We start from the raw sequence: 18,245 nt of genomic DNA on the forward strand, positions 1-18,245 counted from the left end.
TATCTTGTATCGGACAGTGTCGCCTGACCTGAATGCCTCAGACCTGGATTTCAGCAGGCAGTGGATATCCCTATTCATCCATGGTTTCCGGTTGGGGAGCACACAGATTTGTTTCTTTGGCACACAGTCTTCTACACACTTACTAAAGAAGTCAGTCACTGAGTGGCGTACTTGTTTAGGCTGTTTGCAGTGTTTTTAAATACTGACCAGTCCACTGACTCCAAGCAGCCCCTAGGCGGTCATCTGATTGCTCAGACCAACACTGCACAACTCTCTTTGATGGATTCTTCCTCTTCACTTTTCGATGGTGACTAGTGGGGTGCCCCAGGGGTCGGTGCTGGGGCCTCAGCTATTTACCATTTATATAGATGATCTGGAGGAGGGAACCGAGTGCAGGGTGTCGAAATTTGCTGATGACACCAAGATTGGGGGAACGGCAAATTGTGCGGAGGGTGTGGAGAGTCTGCAGAAGGATCTAGATAGGCTGGGCGAATGGGCCAGGAAATGGCAAATGGAATTTAATGTTGGCAAGTGTGAGGTGGTCCACTTTGGTAGGAAGAATGGTAGGAAGGACTATTACTTACGTGGCGAAAAACTGCAGCAGGCGACGGTGCAGAGGGACCTCGGGGTCCTTGTGCATGAATCGCAAAAACCCAGCTTGCAGGTGCAGCAGGTGGTCAGGAAGGCGAATGGGATGCTGGCCTTCATAGCGAGGGGGATTGAATATAAAAGTAGGGAGGTCTTGCTGCAGCTGTATAGGGCATTGGTGAGGCCGCAGCTGGAGTACTGTGTGCAGTTTTGGGCGCCGCACCTGCGCAAGGATATTTTGGCCCTGGAGGGAGTGCAGAGGAGGTTTACTAGGCTGATACCGGAGTTGAGGGGATTGAGCTATGAGGAGAGGCTGAATAAACTAGGCTTGTACTCGTTAGAGTTTAGAAGAATGAGGGGAGATCTCATTGAGACGTATAAGATGATGAATGGGATGGATAGGATAGAGGTGGAGAGACTCTTCCCGCTCAAAAAAGACAGTAGGACTAGGGGGCACAGCCTCAAGATAAAGGGGAGGCGGTTTAGAACGGAGTTGAGGAGGAACTTCTTCACTCAAAGGGTGGTGAATCTCTGGAATTCTCTGCCCGTTGAAGTGGTGGAGGCTGCCTCGCTAAATATTTTTAAGAAGCGGGTTGATGGGTTTTTGATAAGAGAGGGGATTAAGGGTTATGGGGAGAGGGCGGGAAAGTGGAACTGAGCCACGACAGATCAGCCATGATCTTATTGAATGGCGGGGCAGGCTCGAAGGGCTAGATGGCCTACTCCTGCTCCTATTTCTTATGTTCTTATGTTCTTATGACTGTAAGCTGGGAGCAGGAGCACACCATGTGGTCTGATTTGTCAAAGTGTGGACAGGCAATAGAGCGGTAGGCATGTTTGATATTTGTGTAGCAGTGATCAAGGTTGTTTGGGCCTCCAGTGGAGCAGCAGACATGTTGGTGGTAACTTGGCAGTCTGCGCTTGAACTCGGCCTGATTAAATTAAGAAGGTAAATGGAACTTTGTCCTTCATTGCTAGAGGGATGGTTACGTTGCAGCTGTATAAGGTGCTGATGAGGCCACACCTGGAGTACTATGTACAGTTTTGGTATCCTTACTTGCAAAAGAATATACTGGCACTGAAGGGGTGCAGAGGAGATTCACTAGGTTGATTCCGGAGTTGAGAGGGTTGGATTATGAACACAGAGTGAGTAGATTATACTCATTGGAATTCAGAAGAATGAGGAGAGATCTTAGAACAACATATAAGATTATGAAGGGAATAGATAAGATAGAAGCAGGGAAGTAGTTTCCATAGGCGGGTGAAATAGAACTAGGGGGCATGCCTTAGAATAAGGGGGAGCAGATTTAGAACTGAGTTGAGAAGGAACTTCTTCACATAAAGGCTTGTGAATCTGTATGAATTCCCAGTGAAACAGTTGAGGCTACCTCATTGAATAATTTTAAGAAAAGGAAAGATAAATTTTGGAAAAGTAGATGAGTTAAGGGCTGTGGTGAGTAGGCTGGTAAGTGGAGCTGAGTCCACAAAAAGATCAGCCATGATCTTATTGAATGGAGGAGCAGGCTAGAGGGGCCAGATGGCCTACTCCTGCTCCTGGTTCTTATGTTCTTATGTTTTTAAATAACCCTCATAAGCCAAAGAAATCTGCCATCCTTACCTGGTCTTGTCTACATCTGACCCTTGACATGGAACAGCAATGGGGTTGCCTCATAAATGCCTCTGAAATTCTGAATACTGTAAATAATCAAAGCCAGGTCCCTTTCACTGTGGGGCAGCAGTGCTACCCCATGCCTCATCTCTCTTCTTTCTTATCACTTTGCCACAGATATCAACTACAATCTCTTTGGAATGTCACAGAATCCCTACAGTGCAGAAGGAAGCCATTCTGCCGATTGAATCTGCACCAACAACAATCCCATCCAGGCTCTATGCCTGTTACTCATTTGCATTTACTCTGCTAATCCCCCGACACTAAGGGACAACTTAGCCAATTTTATGGCCAATCAACCTAACCTGCAGATCTTTGCATGAGAAGAAACTAGAGCACCTGGAGGAAACCCAAGCAGACATGGGAGAATGTGCAAACTCCACACAGACAGTGACCTGAGGCTTGAATCGAACCCAGGTCCCTGGCTTTGTGAAAAACAAAGAACAATACAGCACAGGAAACAGGCCCTTTGGCCCTCCAAGCCTGTGCCGCTCATTGGTCCAACTAGACCATTCGTTTGTATCACTCCATTCCCAGTCTGCTCATGTGACTATCCAGATAAGTCTTAAACGAACCCAGCGAGTCCGCCTCCACCACCCTACTTGGCAGTGCATTCCAAGCCCCCACCACCCTCTGTGTAAAAAACATCCCTCTGATATCTGAGTTAAACCTCACCCCTCTTACCTTGAACCTGTGACCCTTCGTGATCGTCACCTCCGACCTGGGAAAAAGCTTCCCACTGTTATCGGACAACAAATTTTATGAAATTGGGCACACAAAATGGAAGCAGACTAAAGTTACACTCAGAGCCTCTCCACTAAAAATCACAAAGTAACAGACACCGATCAGTAGGCAAGAGCATGCTTTTAGAATGCAAATGAGGGCTAGCACATAAGGGAAATTTGACAGGATGGCACCTACAGAACTAAATTAAAGAACACATCCCCACCCCATCAAAATCAGCACTTCTAAACCAGTCAAACAACCCATGGACACACCTAAAATTAACACAGTTAAGGAAGCATCCCTGGTCCCTCAAGACTCTTGAGATCAATAACACACCTATGGTTCAAATCCCAGAGATTCTAGACCATTGATAACCAACCAGACAAAAACGATTAACACACACTTTAAACAATTGCTCCAACACTCGAAAACATCGAAACAGGATGGCTGAAGTCAAATACTGTAAATAAAGGATTAGCATTTGAAATGCGAAGTTCACGTATAACTGTAGCCCCTTGTGGGGGAGTCTTTAGAACACTTTCAGGACAGTCCAATTGTATGCCCTGACTGTGCTTCTCCATCGACGTAAAAAGAAAATAAAGCTGTGCCGTTATTGAACTTCACCCTGAGTCCGTAGTGGTCGTTTTGCCTACTCGCGCTATCAGTTCTTTCTTTGTTCTTTATTTCTTCCTCATCACCAGTGATGTAGACAGGGGTATGCTCACTATTACACTTTCTGAAGTGATGACTATCTCTTTCATTTTGTTGACATTGAGGGAGGGATTATTGTTGCTGCACCAGTTCACCAGATTCTCTATCTCATTCCTGTACTCTGTCTCATCATTGTTTGACATCCGACCCACTATGGTGATGTCATCAGAAAACTTGAAAACTGAGTTAGAGGGGAATTTAGCCACAGAGTATATAAGGAATATAGCGGGACCCTGGGGACACAGCCTTCTGTGCCACCGATGTTGAGGATGATCATGGAGAAGGCGTTTTGCCTATTTTTATCGACTGCAGTTTGTGGGTTCAGAAGTCAAGGATCCAGTCACAGAGGAAGGAGCTGAGCCCTTGGTCACGCAGTTTGGAGATGATTTTTGTAGGAATAATGGTGTTGAATGCTAAGCTATTGTCAATAAATATGAGTCTAGGATCCCATGTGACTTAGAATCGCAAAATCACAAAATCATACAGTGCACAAGAGGCTCTTCAGCCCATTGAGCCTGCACTGACATGCGAGATACATCTGAACTCCCATCTAATCCCATTTACCAGCACTTGACTCATAGCCTTGAATATTATGACATGCCAAGTACCTGACTAGACTTCAGGTAGAAGTCAACCCTTAAAAATCACTCACTCACCAATTCGAGTTGCACACCCTCTGCCAGTTGGAGTGCAGCTCATGTAACCTTGACTACTTCAAAGAAGAAAGGTAGAAGATACGGGGGGAGAATCCCACATTCTGGAAGTTCCGCTCCACTCGACAAACAATCCAGACTAATAGCAGCGTTCCTTTAATGTCACTGGGACAAAATCCTGACAATCTCTCCCTAACAGCACTATAGGTGTAGCTATGCCATACGAAGTGCAACGGCTCAAGAAGGAAGTTCACCACAATCTTCTTAAGGGCATACAGAGATGGGTAATAAATGCTGGTCTGCCAGCAAAGCCCAGACCTCAGGAAAGCATAAAACCAAAAGTAACGATTATTAAACATGAAGGTTTCATGTGATTTGTTACCTGCGGACTCTGTGGTAAGCGGCTGGAATTCTGGAGTGGTACTCACATCAAACAATATATCTGTGGAAAGGAAAAACCAGAAACAGGCTCAATATTTTGTGTTTTATTACGATAGCAGTTTGAATTTAAGAAACAGGTGAATTTTAGCATTAGATTCCCTATATTGTTCAGTGTTAATATCTTGTCAATATCAATGCCAGGTTTTCTTTTGTAGTCTGCCACAGTAATTAAATGGCTAGTCTAGTTCAGTTTCTGGTCAATGGTGACCCACATAGCCCTCTCTCCAACACCCCCAGAATGTTAACAGTGGGGGATTCACAGTAAGTAATCTCACAACATCAGGTTAAAGTCCTACAGGTTTATTTGGTAGCACGAGCTTACGGAGAATTGCCCTTCATTAGGTGAAGGGGCAAGGTTTAAAGGAAATGTACAAGGCAGATTTTTTACACAGAGAATAGTGGGTGCCAGGAACTCGTTGCCGGGGGAGGTAGTGGAAGCGGATACAGTAGTGACTTTTAAGGGGCGTCTTGGCAAGTACATGAATAGGTTGGGAATAGAGGGATATGATCCCTGGAAGGGTAGGGGGTTTTAGTTAAGTTGGGCAGCATGGTTGGTGCAGGCTTGGAGGGCCGAAGGGCCTGTTCCTGTGCTGTAATTTTCTTTGTTCTTTGTGTGAGAGCGAGGGTCAGTGATGAGGCCAGTGATGTCCGTGTGGTAGTGAGGGGCAGTAATGAGGCCAGTGATGTCCGTGTGGTAGTGAGGGGCAGTAATGAGGCCAGTGATGTCCGTGTGGTAGTGAGGGTCAGTGATGAGGCCAGTGGTGTCCGTGTGGTAGTGAGGGTCAGTGATGAGGCCAGTGATGTCCGTGTGGTAGTGAGGGTCAGTGATGAGGCCAGTGATGTCTGTGTGGTAGTGAGGGTCAGCGATGAGGCCAGTGTGTCAATACTGGGAGGATTTGTTTAGCGTTCTCCCTGAGATTGGCACATGTGCAATGGCCTGCTCAGCATGCTGATTTCAGCCTCTTCAGCAGGAATCAGCTCCGTCCACCACTTTTCAGAGTAATTCACGTGAAGGCACTCTACAGACATAGACTGTCGGAGATTTATTTTTAAAATCCAGTGGAAAAAATCAGCAGGATCTACTCCAGATTTAAGTGAATTTAACACTTAGAATCTTCTTGGGAGAATCCCACCCTTATCCCTGGATTGCTTTTCCAGATCTCTTATGTAATGTAACTTCAGTGTTAACTGAGACAATAGATTGAAGGGATTCTTGCAGACACCAGTGGACACTGACTGATACTGACAGTAAATCCCAGGCAATGACCATCTCTGACATGAAATGATCAAACCATTGCCCTTTGACATTCAGTGGTGTTACCATTGCTGAATCCCCCACTGATGTTGAGTTGCTGGTGTTGGACTGGGGTGGGCACAGTAACAACACCAGGTTAAAGCCCAACAGATTGGTAGCACAAGCTTTCGGTTGTGAGATTTCTTACTGTGCCCACCCTAGTCCAACGCTGGCATCCCCACATCACTAGAGGGCTGGAGGACAGCTAATGTGGTTCCACCATTCAAGAGGAATGGTAAATATGAACCAGGATATTACAGACTGGTGAATCACATGTCAGTGGTAAGAAAACTATTGGAGAAAGTTCTGAAGGAGGGAATGAATATCCACGAGGAAATGCTTGTGTTAATTAGAGAGAGTCAGTATGACTTTGTCAGAGAGAGGTCATTCATGCCTAATAAACTTGATAGAATTTTCAGTGTCAGTGAGTGTCGGTCAGTGTCAGTGAGTGTTGGTCAGTGTCAGTGAGTGTTGGTCAGTGTCAGAGTGTCAGTCAGTATCAGTGAGTGACAGTCAGTGTGAGTGAGTGTCGGTCAGTGTGAGTGAGTGTCGGTCAGTGTGAGTGAGTGTTGGTCAGTGTCAGAGTATCGGTCAGTATCAGTGAGTGTCGGTCAGTGTGAGTGAGTGTCGGTCAGTGTGAGTGAGTGTCGGTCAGTGTCAGAGTGTCGGTCAGTGTGAGTGAGTGTCAGTCAGTGTCAGTGAGTAACGGTCAGTGTGAGTAGTGTCGGTCAGCGTCAGTGAGTGTCGGTCAGTGTCAGTGAGTGTCGGTCAGTGTCAGTGAGTGTCGGTCGGTGTTAGTGAGCGTCGTTCAGTCTGAGTAAGTGTCGGTCAGTGTCTGTGAGTGTCGGTCAGTATCAGTATCAGACGTATAAGATAACGAAAGGGATGGATAGGGTAGAGGTAGAGAGATTTTTCCCACTTAGAAAGGATAGCAGGACTAGAGGGCACAGCCTCAAGACAAGTGGGCGGCAGTTTAGAACAGAGTTGAGGAGGAACTTCTTGACTTAAAGGATGGTGAATCTCTGGAATTCTCTGCCCGTTGAAGTGGTGGAGGCTACCTCGCTAAATATATTTAAGAAACGGGTAGATAGGTTTTTGGTAGACAAGGGAATTAAGGGTTATGGGGAGAAAGCGGGAAAGTGGAACTGATTCACTTCAGATCAGCCATGATCTTATTGAATGGCGGGGCAGGCTCGAAGGGCTAGATGGCCTACTCCTGCTCCTATTTCTTATGTTTTTATGTAAATGGACGTATTAGTGACAGGCAACATGGTTTTGTGAAGGGGAGTTGTGTCTCATGAACTTGATCGTTTTTTTTGAGGAAGTGACGAAGATGGTTGATGAAGATAGGGCAGTGGATGTTGTCTGTATGACCTTTGACAAGGTCCCTCATGGCAGACTGGTGCAGAAAATGAAGTTCCATGGGGTCAGAGGTGAGCTGGCAAGGTGGATACAAAACTGGCTCAGTCAAAGAAGACAGGCAGTAGCATTGGAAGGGTGTGTTGCTGAATGGAGGGCTGTGACAAGTGGTATTCCTCAGGGATCAGTGTTGGGACCTTTGCAGTTTGTCATACATAAATAGAATTCCTACAGTACAGAAAAAGGCCATTCAGCCCATCGAGTCTGCACTGACCACAATCTCACCCAGGCCCAACCTCCAGGTCTCTTCACATTTGCTTACTAATCCCTCTATCCTATGCATCTCAGGACACTAAGGGCAATTTTAGCATGGCCAGTCAACCTAACCCACACATCTTCCGACTGTGGGAGGAAACTGGAGCACCCGGAGGAAACACATGCAGATACAAAGAGAACGTGCAAACTCCACACAGACAGTGATCCAAGCCAGGAATCGAACCCAGGTCCCTGGAGCTGTGAAGCAGCAGTGCTAACCACTGTGCTACCATGCTGCCCCATAATTTGGAGGAAATGTAACTGGTTTGATTAGTAAGTTTACAGACGAAACAAAGACTTGTGGATTTATGGATAGCGATGAGGACCATCAAAGGATATAGCAGGGTATAGATCAGTTAGAGACTTGGGCGGAGAGATGGCAGATGGAGTTTAATATGGTCAAATGTAAAGTAATACAAAAAAACAAATAACAGTACAGCACAGGAATAGACCCTTCGGCCCTCCAAGCCTGCACCGCTCATGCGGCCAACTAGACCATTCATTTGTATCCCTTTATTCCCAGTCTGTTCATGCGGCTATCTAGGTAAGTCTTAAACCATCCCAGTGTGTCCGCCTCAACCACCTTGCTTGGCAGTGCATTCCAGGCCCCTACCACCCTCTGTGTAAAATACGTCCCCCTGACATCTGTGTTGAACCTTGCCCCCTTCACCTTGAACTTTTGACCCCTTGTGTTCATCACCTCCGACCTGGGAAAAAGCTTCCCACTGTTCACCCTATCTATGCCCTTCATAATTTTATACACCTCTATTAGGTCTCCCCTCATCCTCCATCTTTCCAGGGAGAACAACCCCAGTTTGCCCAATCTCTCCTCATAGCTAAGACCCTCCATACCAGGCAACATCCTGGTAAACCTTTTCTGTGCTCTCTCCAAAGCCTCCACGTCCTTCTGGTACTGTGGCAACCAGAACTGGACGCAATATTCCAAATGTGGCCTAACCAATGCTCTATATAGCTGCAACATCATATGCCAACTTTTATACTCTATGTCCCGTCCAATAAAGGCAAGCATGCCATGTGCCTTCTTCACCACCCTCTACACCTGTGCTGCCACCTTTAGGGATCTGCGAGCTTGCAACCCCAGGTCTGTGTGTCTATACTCCTGATGGTTCTGCCATTTATTGTATAGCTCCCCCACTACTTTAGATCTACCAAAATGCATCACTTCGCATTTATCTGGATTAAATTCCATCTGCCATTTCTCCGCCCAATTTTCCAGCCTATCTATATCTTGCTGTATTCTCTGACAATGTTCATCACTGTCTGCAACTCCAGCAATCTTCGTGTCATCCACAAACTTACTGATCAAACCAGCTACACCTTCTTCCAAATCATTTATATATATCACAAATAGCAGAGGTCCCAGCACAGAGCCCTGTGGAACACCACTAGTCCCAGACCTCCAACTGGAAAAAGACCCCTCCACTGCTACCCTCTGTCTTCTATGGCCAAGCCAGTTCTCCACCTATCTAGCTAGCTCACCTTTTATCCTGTGAGATTTAACCTTTGGCGCCAGCCTGCCATGAGGGACCTTGTCAAACGTTTTACTAAAATCCATATAGACGATATCCACGGCCCTTCCTTCATCAATCGTTTTTGTCACCTCCTCAAAAAACTCAACCAAGTTTGTGAGGCATGACCTCCCTTGGACAAAACCATGCTGTCTATCACTAATGAGATTATTCCGTTCTAAATGTGCATATATCCTATCTCTATGAATCTTCTCCAACAATTTCCCTACCATGGACATCAAGCTCACCAGCCTATAATTACCCGGGTTATCCTTCCTACCCCTCTTAAATAATGGGACCATATTTGCTATCCTCCAATCCTCTGGGACCTCACCTGTGTCCAGTGAAGAGACAAAGATTTCTGTTAGAGGCCCAGCAATTTCATCTCTTGTCTCCCTGAGCAGTCTAGGATAGATGCCATCAGGCCCTGGGGATTTGTCTGTCCTAATGTTTCCTAAAAAACCTGACACTTCCTCCCTTGTAATTGAGATTTTTTTCTAACAGGTCAACACACCTCTCTGAGACACTACCAGTCAACATGTCCCTCTCCTTTGTGAATACTGATGCAAAGTATTCATTTAGGATCTCACCTACTTCTTTGGGTTCTAAGTATAATTCCCCTCCTTTGTCCCTGAGAGGTCCAATTTTTTTCCCTGACAACTCTTTTGTTCCTAACGTATGTATAAAATGCCTTAGGATTCTCCTTAATCCTGTCTGCCAAGGACATTTCATGACCCCTTTTTGCCCTTCTAATTCCCTGTTTGAGCTCTTTTCTACTTTCTCTGTGTTCTTCCAGCGCTCCATCTGTTTTTAGCTGCCTGGACCTTACATATGCCTCTTTTTTCTTTTTGATTAGACCCACAATTTCCCTGGTTATCCACGGCTCTCGTATCTTACCTTTCCTATCTTTCCTTTTTACAGGCACGTGCCTGTCCTGAATCATTATCAACTGCTCCTTAAAAGGCTCCCACATGCCAGATGTGGATTTACCCTCAAACAGCCACTCCCAATCAACAGCCACCAAATCCTGCCTAATCCGGCTGTAGTTAGCTTTCCCCCAGTTCAGCACCTTACTCATAGGACAACACTCATCTTTTTCCATTACTATCCTAAAGTTTACAGAATTATGGTCACTATTTGTCACATGTTCCCCTACTGAAACTTCGATGACCTGACTGGGCTCATTCCCCAGTACTAGGTCTAGTATAGCCCCCTCTCTAGTTGACTCTCAACATATCGTTCTAAAGAACCTTCCTGTACGCATTTTATAAATTCCTCCCCCTCCAGACCCCCAGCCCTAAGCACTTTCCAGTCTATACCAGGGAAATTAAAGTCTCCCACTACAACTACCCTATTTTTTTTTGTTTTGGAAGTTTTGGAACTGTTTTACAGTTTGGAAGGTCTAATAAAGATAGCAAATATACAGTAAATGACAGAACCCTTAAGAATATTGATAGGCAAAGGAATCTGGGCATACAGGTACACACAGGTCACTGAAAGTGGAAAAGCAGGTGGAGAAGCTAGTCAAGAAGGCATACAGCATACTTGCCTTCAATGGCCGGGACATTGAGTTTAAAAATTGGTAAGTAATATTGCAGCTTTGTAGAACCTTAATTAGGCCGCACTTGGGATATAGTGTTCAATTCTGGTCGCCACACTGCCAAAAGGATGTGGAAGCTTTAGAGAGGGTTCAGAAAAGATTTACAGGACGTTGCCTGGTATGGAGAGCATTAGCTATGAGGAGAAGTTGGAGAAACTTGGTATGATCTCATCGGAATGACAGAGCTTGGCAGGGGGATGGAGAGGGGGCAACCTGATTGGTAGAAGTCTACAAGGTTATGAGAAGCAAGGACAGAGTGGACAGTCAGAAGCTTTTTCCCAGGGTAGAAGAGTCAATTACTAGGGGGCACAGGTTTAAGGTGCGAGAGGCAAGATTTAAAGGAGATGTATGAGGCAGATCTTTTACACAAAGGGTGGTGGGTGCCTGGAACTTGTTGTCAGGGGAGGTCATGGAAGCGGATACAGCAGTGATTTTTAAGGGGAGTCTTGACAATTACATGAATAGGATGGGAATAGAGGAATATGGTGCTCGGAAGGTTAGGGGGTTTTAGTTAAGTTAGGTAGCATGGTGGGTGCAGTCTTGGAGGGCCTGTTCCCATGCTGTAATTTTCTTTGTTCTTTGTTCACACAGAGGAAACCCGCATAGATACAGGGAGAACATGCAGACTCCACACAGACAGTGACCTGAAGCTGGAATTGAACCAGGTCCCTGGCGCTGTGAGGCAACATTGCTAACCACTGTGCCCCTTCCACAAACAACCAATTCTTCCTCACTGATGAGCAGTGGCAGCCGTGTGCAACTTGTACAAGATGCACTGCAGGAAGTCACCAAGGTTCCTTAGACAGCATTTTCCAAACCCACAATCACTACCATCTAAAAGGACAAGAGCAGGAACGCTGCTCCTTCATGAAGTGAGTGTCACTCACTCACCTGATAAAGGAGCAGTGTTCCGAAAGCTCATGATACCAAATAAACCTGTTGGGCTTTAACCTGGTGTTGTGAGACTTCTTACTTTGTTTTTTTTGCGGACAAAGCAGAATGTTTCTATCATTAGCTGATGTAATAAGTGGGAAGTTTGGTTTTGAAAATGCAATCTTTGGTAAGCGTATTGCTTAGCTTGCCATATTGTGAATCTGTCATGAGGTAAGCAGACCAGTTTAATAATGCCTGTCACTGAGACAAGCCACTGAGGAAGAATGCTGCCTTTATACATGACAGTCATAAGAAATAGAAATAGAAATAGGAGCAGGAGTAGGCCATCTAGCCCTTCGAGCCTGCCCCGCCATTCAATAAGATCATGGCTGATCTGAAGTGGCTCAGTTCCACTTTCCCGCTTTCTCCCCATAACCCTTAATCCCCTTGCCTACCAAAAACCTATCTACCCGCATCTTAAATATATTTAGCAAGGTAGCCTCCATCACTTCAACGGGCAGAGAATTCCAGAGATTCACCACCCTTTGAGTGAAGAAGTTCCTCCTCAACTCCGTTCTAAACTGCCCCCCCCTTATCTTGAGGCCGTGCCTTCTAGTCCTGCTGTCCTTTCTGAGCGGGAAGAACCTCTCCACCTCTATCCTATCCATCCCTTTCATCATCTTATACGTCTCAATGAGATCCCCCCTCATCCTTCTAAACTCTAACGAGTACAAGCCCAGTCTATTCAGTCTCTCTTCATAGCTCAACCCCCTCAACTCCAGTATCAGCCTAGTGAACCTCCTCTGCACTCCCTCCAAGGCCAAAATACCCTTGCGCAAGTGCGGCGACCAAAACTGCACACAGTACTCCAGCTGCGGCCTCACCAGTGCCCTGTACAGTTGCAGCAAGACCTCCCTACTTTTATATTCAATCCCCCTCGCTATGAAGGTCAGCATTCCATTTGCCTTCCTGACCACCTGCTGCACCTGTAGGCTGGGTTTTTGCGACTCATGCACAAGGACCCCCAGGTCCCTCTGCACCATAGTATGCTGCAGCTTTTCGCCCTGTAAGTAATAATCCTTCCTACTATTATTCCTACCAAAGTGGATAAGAACATAAGAACATAAGAAATAGGAGCAGGAGTAGGCCATCTAGCCCTTCGAGCCTGCCCCGCCATTCAATAAGATCATGGCTGATCTGTCGTGGCTCAGTTCCATTTTCCCGCCCTCTCCCCATAACCCTTAATCCCCTCTCTTATCAAAAACCTATCAACCCGCATCTTAAAAATATTTAGCGAGGCAGCCTCCACCACTTCAACGGGCAGAGAATTCCAGAGATTCACCACCCTTTGAGTGAAGAAGTTCCTCCTCAACTCCGTTCTAAACTGCCCCCCCTTTATCCTGAGGCTGTGCCCCCTAGTCCTACTGTCTTTTTTGAGCGGGAAGAGTCTCTCCACCTCTATCCTATCCATCCCATTCATCATCTTATACATCTCAATGAGATCTCCCCTCATTCTTCTAAACTCTAACAAGTACAAGCCTAGTTTATTCAGCCTCTCCTCATAGCTCAATCCCCTCAACTCTGGTAACAGCCTAGTAAACCTCCTCTGCACTCCCTCCAAGGCCAAAATATCTTTGCGCAGGTGCGGCGCCCAAAACTGCACACAGTACTCCAGCTGCGGCCTCACCAATGCCCTATACAGCTGCAGCAAGACCTCCCTACTTTTATATTCAATCCCCCTCGCTATGAAGGCCAGCATCCCATTCGCCTTCCTGACCAGCTGCTGCACCTGCAAGCTGGGTTTTTGCGACTCATGCACAAGGACCCCGAGGTCCCTCTGCACCGTCGCCTGCTGCAGTTTTTCGCCCCGTAAGTAATAGTCCTTCCTACCATTATTCCTACCAAAGTGGACCACCTCACACTTGGCAACATTGTATTCCATCTGCCAGGTCCTCACCCACTCGCTCAGCCTATCTAGATCCCTCTGCAGACTTTCTACACCCTCCGCACAATTTGCTGTTCCACTTATCTTTGTGTCATCAGCAAATTTTGACACCTTACACTCGGCTCCCTCCTCCAGACCATCTATATAAATGGTAAATAGCTGAGGCCCCGGCACCGATCCCTGGGGCAGTCCGCTAGTCACCAACCGCCAATCCGAATAGCACCCATTGACACCCACTCTCTGCCTCCTATTTGACAGCCAATCCCCTACCCATGCTAACACCTTACCCCCAACTCCATGCCCCCTAACCTTCTGTAACAACCTGAAGCATATAACTATTTTCATCATTATTTGTTGTTTTGGCAAGTTTTGTATTATCTGTAATATTTTTAATGCTTTTTCCCCTCACCTGAGCCTAAACTCCTTGATTTATGTAAAGGTGATTAAATTTGTGATGTTAATCGGGTGGTTTCTTATCTGGAGTTTCTCCAGTACTTTACTGAAACTTTGTTCTGATTTCTGCATCAGTTACTGAATCTGAAGAAAAGAAGCAAAACATGTATATTTATTGAGGGATTCTGTTCAGATGTGCACTCAGTCTGAGGTTGCTGATAGTACCTCAGCACTGTGGCACTGCACTCCATCCAAAGTCCAGATGTTGTCTCATGATCTGTTGATGCTTCACCACAAGACTGTTTTGCCATTGGCTTCCAATCTCCAGGTCTCAGTTCTACATCAACTGGAACTGGAATTAGCATGACTATTGCGCTGTGCCTGCAGGGATTGGCCAATCTGATTAGCCATACCCGGATGTCCTCCGTAGCCCTACATATTTACCGTACTAGACCTCCTGACACTATGGGGCAATTTAGCATGGCCAATCTTGCATATTTTCAGACTGTGGGAGGAAACCGGAGCACCCGGAGGAAACCCACACAGACACAAGGAGACCCTTCAAACTCCACACAGAAAGTGACCCAAGCCGGGATCGGACCCGGGTCCCTGGCGCTGTGAGACAGCAGTGCTAACCACTGTGCCACCTTCCAATTGTCAACAGATGCTTATGTCCAGATATTTTTTCTATTAAATTCAAATTCCACCAACTGCCATGCTGGGATTCAAACCTGGGTCCCCAGAACATTAGCTGAGTTTCTGGATTAATAGTCTATCAATAATACCACAAGGCCATTACCTCCCCTTAAGGTTCACTACCCTGCCTGAGCTCAGCAGATATGACCCAACATCCCCTGCTTGCTGAGAAAGAAAATTTCAAAGGCGAACAACCCTCTGAGAAGAAATTCCTTTTAACCTCATTCTGAAAAGGAGATCTCTTATTTTTAAGCTACCCCTCCTGCCGACAGTTCTAGATTCCCCCGATACATTTGCCCTGTTGAGCCCCCCAACCTACTCTCAGAACCGTATATGTTTCAATAAGATCACACCTCAATCTTCGAAATCGAGTGAGTATTGACCCAATTTGCTCAACCTTTCCTCAAAAGACAGACTACTCATTCCATGAACCAGCCCTGACAAAGGGTCATCTAGACTGGAAACATTGGCTCTATTCTCTCCGTGTACATGCTGTCAGACCTGTTGAGATTTTCCAGCATTTTCTGTTTCTGTAACTTAGATCGTCCTTTACCCAAATCACTGCAAATTTACTCTCTTCAGGATAAGCCAATTCTCTTTTGAAAGCTAAGATTTAGTGTATTGCAGATCTGAAACAATCAGTGTGTAAAAAAGCTTTTCCTCGTGTTCCCATTGGTTCTTCTGTCTATCACCTATGTCTGCCCATTTAGTTATCAATCAAAAGTGAGGTAAGGCTGAGTGCGAAGAGTGACTTTTCTGAGATAGTAGACAGGATTTGGTCGGTAAAATCTAATAGAACCCCTTTTGTGCAAATTATGGCCATTTGGCCCATCGAGCCTGCAGCGACTCGCTGACAGAGCATCCCACCCAGACCCTTAACCCCACATAATTGCTCCTCTAATTCCCCTACCATACTCATCTTTTGACACTAGGGATTACTTACCATGAACAACATACATAAGAAGCACGACTTTCGACTGTGGGATGAAACCAGAGCACCTGGAGGAAGCCCGCGCAGACACTGGGAGAACATACAAATTCCACACAGTCACCCAAGGCTGGAATCAAACCAGCTGAAGCTGTGAGGCAGCAATGCTAATCACTGTGTCACTATGTCACTTATTAATGCTTAATGCTGATTAAATTTGCGAGGTTTATTGGGAATTTTCTTACCTGAAGTCGCTTCAGTTCCTTGCTGAGTCAATGTGGTGTTTCCTTGGTCCGTTGTTGCTGTGGAAAGTAAAGAACAAGAATACCCTCAACAAATGTGAAATTCTGTTCTTGAGACGGCACACTCAGAGTTTGAGAGTCAGGTTGGGATTAGCATAACAAAGCAGGCAAGCGCCCTCCAGACCTCAGCCCTCCGAAGGACACCCACCAAAGTCATCAAATCAGCAGGAACGTAACAATCAACAGGCTGCCACCAGTTCTGTTGAATATCAGGATGCGTCTAGACGTAATGGTAGAGTGAGGAGAGGAGCACAAAGGTGGTCAATAACTGCAAATACTCTGCGCACTTGTAATTTTATTTTCCGTAAACTTCACTTTGAGTGTATGTCCACTCTAAGTGATGCAATGCTCTAATTTCCTGTCGTATGCTTCAGGACTCTGGTGTCTTGCACTATCTCAGTACAGTGCCTGGCCCATACTGTGTGTAGCAGTGACCTGAGCAAAGACTCTGCCTCAAACAACGTAACAGTTGGGCAGTACATCTCAAAGAGGTTTGAGATCCACTTTGGATCTCATATCCAGTTTGGTAGAAATAATAGTAGGAGGGATTATTACTTCAAGGGCGAAAAGCTGCAGCATGCTACAGTGCAGAGGGACCTGGGGGTCCTTGTGCATGAATCGCACAAACTCAGTCTGCAGGTGCAGCAGGTGATCAAGAAGGCAAATGGAATGTTGGCCTTTATAGCGAGGGGGGTAGAATATAAAAGCAGGGAACATAAGAACATAAGAACATAAGAAATAGAAGCAGGAGTAGGCCATCTAGCCCTTCGAGCCTGCCCCGCCATTCAATAAGATCATGGCTGATCTGTCGCTGCTCAGTTCCACTTTCCCGCCCTCTCCCCATAACCCTTAATCCCCTCTCTTATCAAAAACCCATCAACCCGCGTCTTAAAAATACTTAGCAAGGCAGCCTCCACCACTTCAACGGGCAGAGAATTCCAGAGATTCACCACCCTTTGAGTGAAGAAGTTCCTCCTCAACTCCGTTCTAAACCGCCTCCCCTTTATCTTGAGGCTGTGCCCCCTAGTCCTACTGTCTTTCTTGAGCGGGAAGAGTCTTTCCACCTCTATCCTATCCATCCCATTCATCATCTTATACGTCTCAATGAGATCTCCCCTCATTCTTCTAAACTCTAACGAGTACAAGCCCAGTTTATTCAGCCTCTCCTCATAGCTCAACCCCCTCAACTCCGGTATCAGCCTAGTAAACCTCCTCTGCACTCCCTCCAAGGCCAAAATATCTTTGCACAGGTGCGGCGCCCAAAACTGCACACAGTACTCCAGCTGCAGCCTCACCAATGCCCTATACAGCTGCAGCAAGACCTCCCTACTTTTATATTCAATCCCCCTCGCTATGAAGGCCTGTATCCCATTCGCCTTCCTGACCACCTGCTGCACCTGCAAGCTGGGTTTTTGCGACTCATGCACAAGGACCCCGAGGTCCCTCTGCACCGTCGAGGTCTTGCTGCAACTGTACAGGGCACTGGTGAGGCCGCAGCTGGAGTACTGTGTGGAGATTTGGTCCCCGCATTTGCGAAAGGATATATTGGCCTTGGAGGGAGTACAGGGGAGGTTCACCAGGCTTATACCGAAGATGAGGGGGTTAGCTTATGAAGAGAGATTGAATAGACTGGGTCTGTACTCGTTAGAGTTTAGAAGGCTGAGGGGGGATCTTATAGAGACTTACAAGATAATGAAGGGGCTCGATAGGGTAGAGGTAGAGGGATTCTTCCCGCTTAGAAAGGATAGCAGAACTAGAGGGCACAGCCTTAAAATAAGGGGGGGACAGTTTAGAACAGAGTTGAAGAGGAACTTCTTCACTCAAAGTGAGGAGAATCTCTGGAATTCTCTGCCCATTGAAATGGTGGAGGCTACCTCGCTAAATATATTTAAGTCACGGGTAGATAGATTTCTGACAGACAAGGGAATTAAGGGTTATGGGGAGAAAGCAGGAAAGTGGAACTGATCCACTTCAGATCAGCCATGGTCTTATTGAATGGCGGGGCAGGCTCGAAGGGCTAGATGGCCCACTCCTGCTCCTATTTCTTATGTTCTTATGTTCTGGGGATAGGGCTTGGGTGGGTTTGTGGTCTGTGCAGACTGGATGGGCTGAATGGCCTCCTTCTGCACTGTAGGATTCTACGAGTCTATGATAACCCGATACAGACCAGGTCCTTATACTACAAGTGTCAGTCAGATGTGAGTACGGTCAGGTGTGAAGAGA

General features: G+C 46.3%; 1 protein-coding gene across 1 annotated transcript in view; it reads right to left on the reverse strand.

Moving 5' to 3' along the window:
- Window positions 1–18,245, reverse strand: part of LOC145348502 (disintegrin and metalloproteinase domain-containing protein 12-like) — a 200,291-nt gene that overhangs the window by 41,881 nt on the left and 140,165 nt on the right. The window contains exon 22 of the mRNA XM_080196694.1: window positions 4,730–4,789. Within this exon, the coding sequence (XP_080052820.1) occupies window positions 4,730–4,789 (60 nt within the window). The remainder of the gene's footprint in view (window positions 1–4,729; window positions 4,790–18,245) is intronic.

This window comes from Carcharhinus amblyrhynchos, chromosome 1, assembly GCF_965287045.1.
Source record: "Carcharhinus amblyrhynchos chromosome 1, sCarAmb.v2.hapA, whole genome shotgun sequence".
Lineage (NCBI taxonomy): Eukaryota > Metazoa > Chordata > Chondrichthyes > Carcharhiniformes > Carcharhinidae > Carcharhinus > Carcharhinus amblyrhynchos.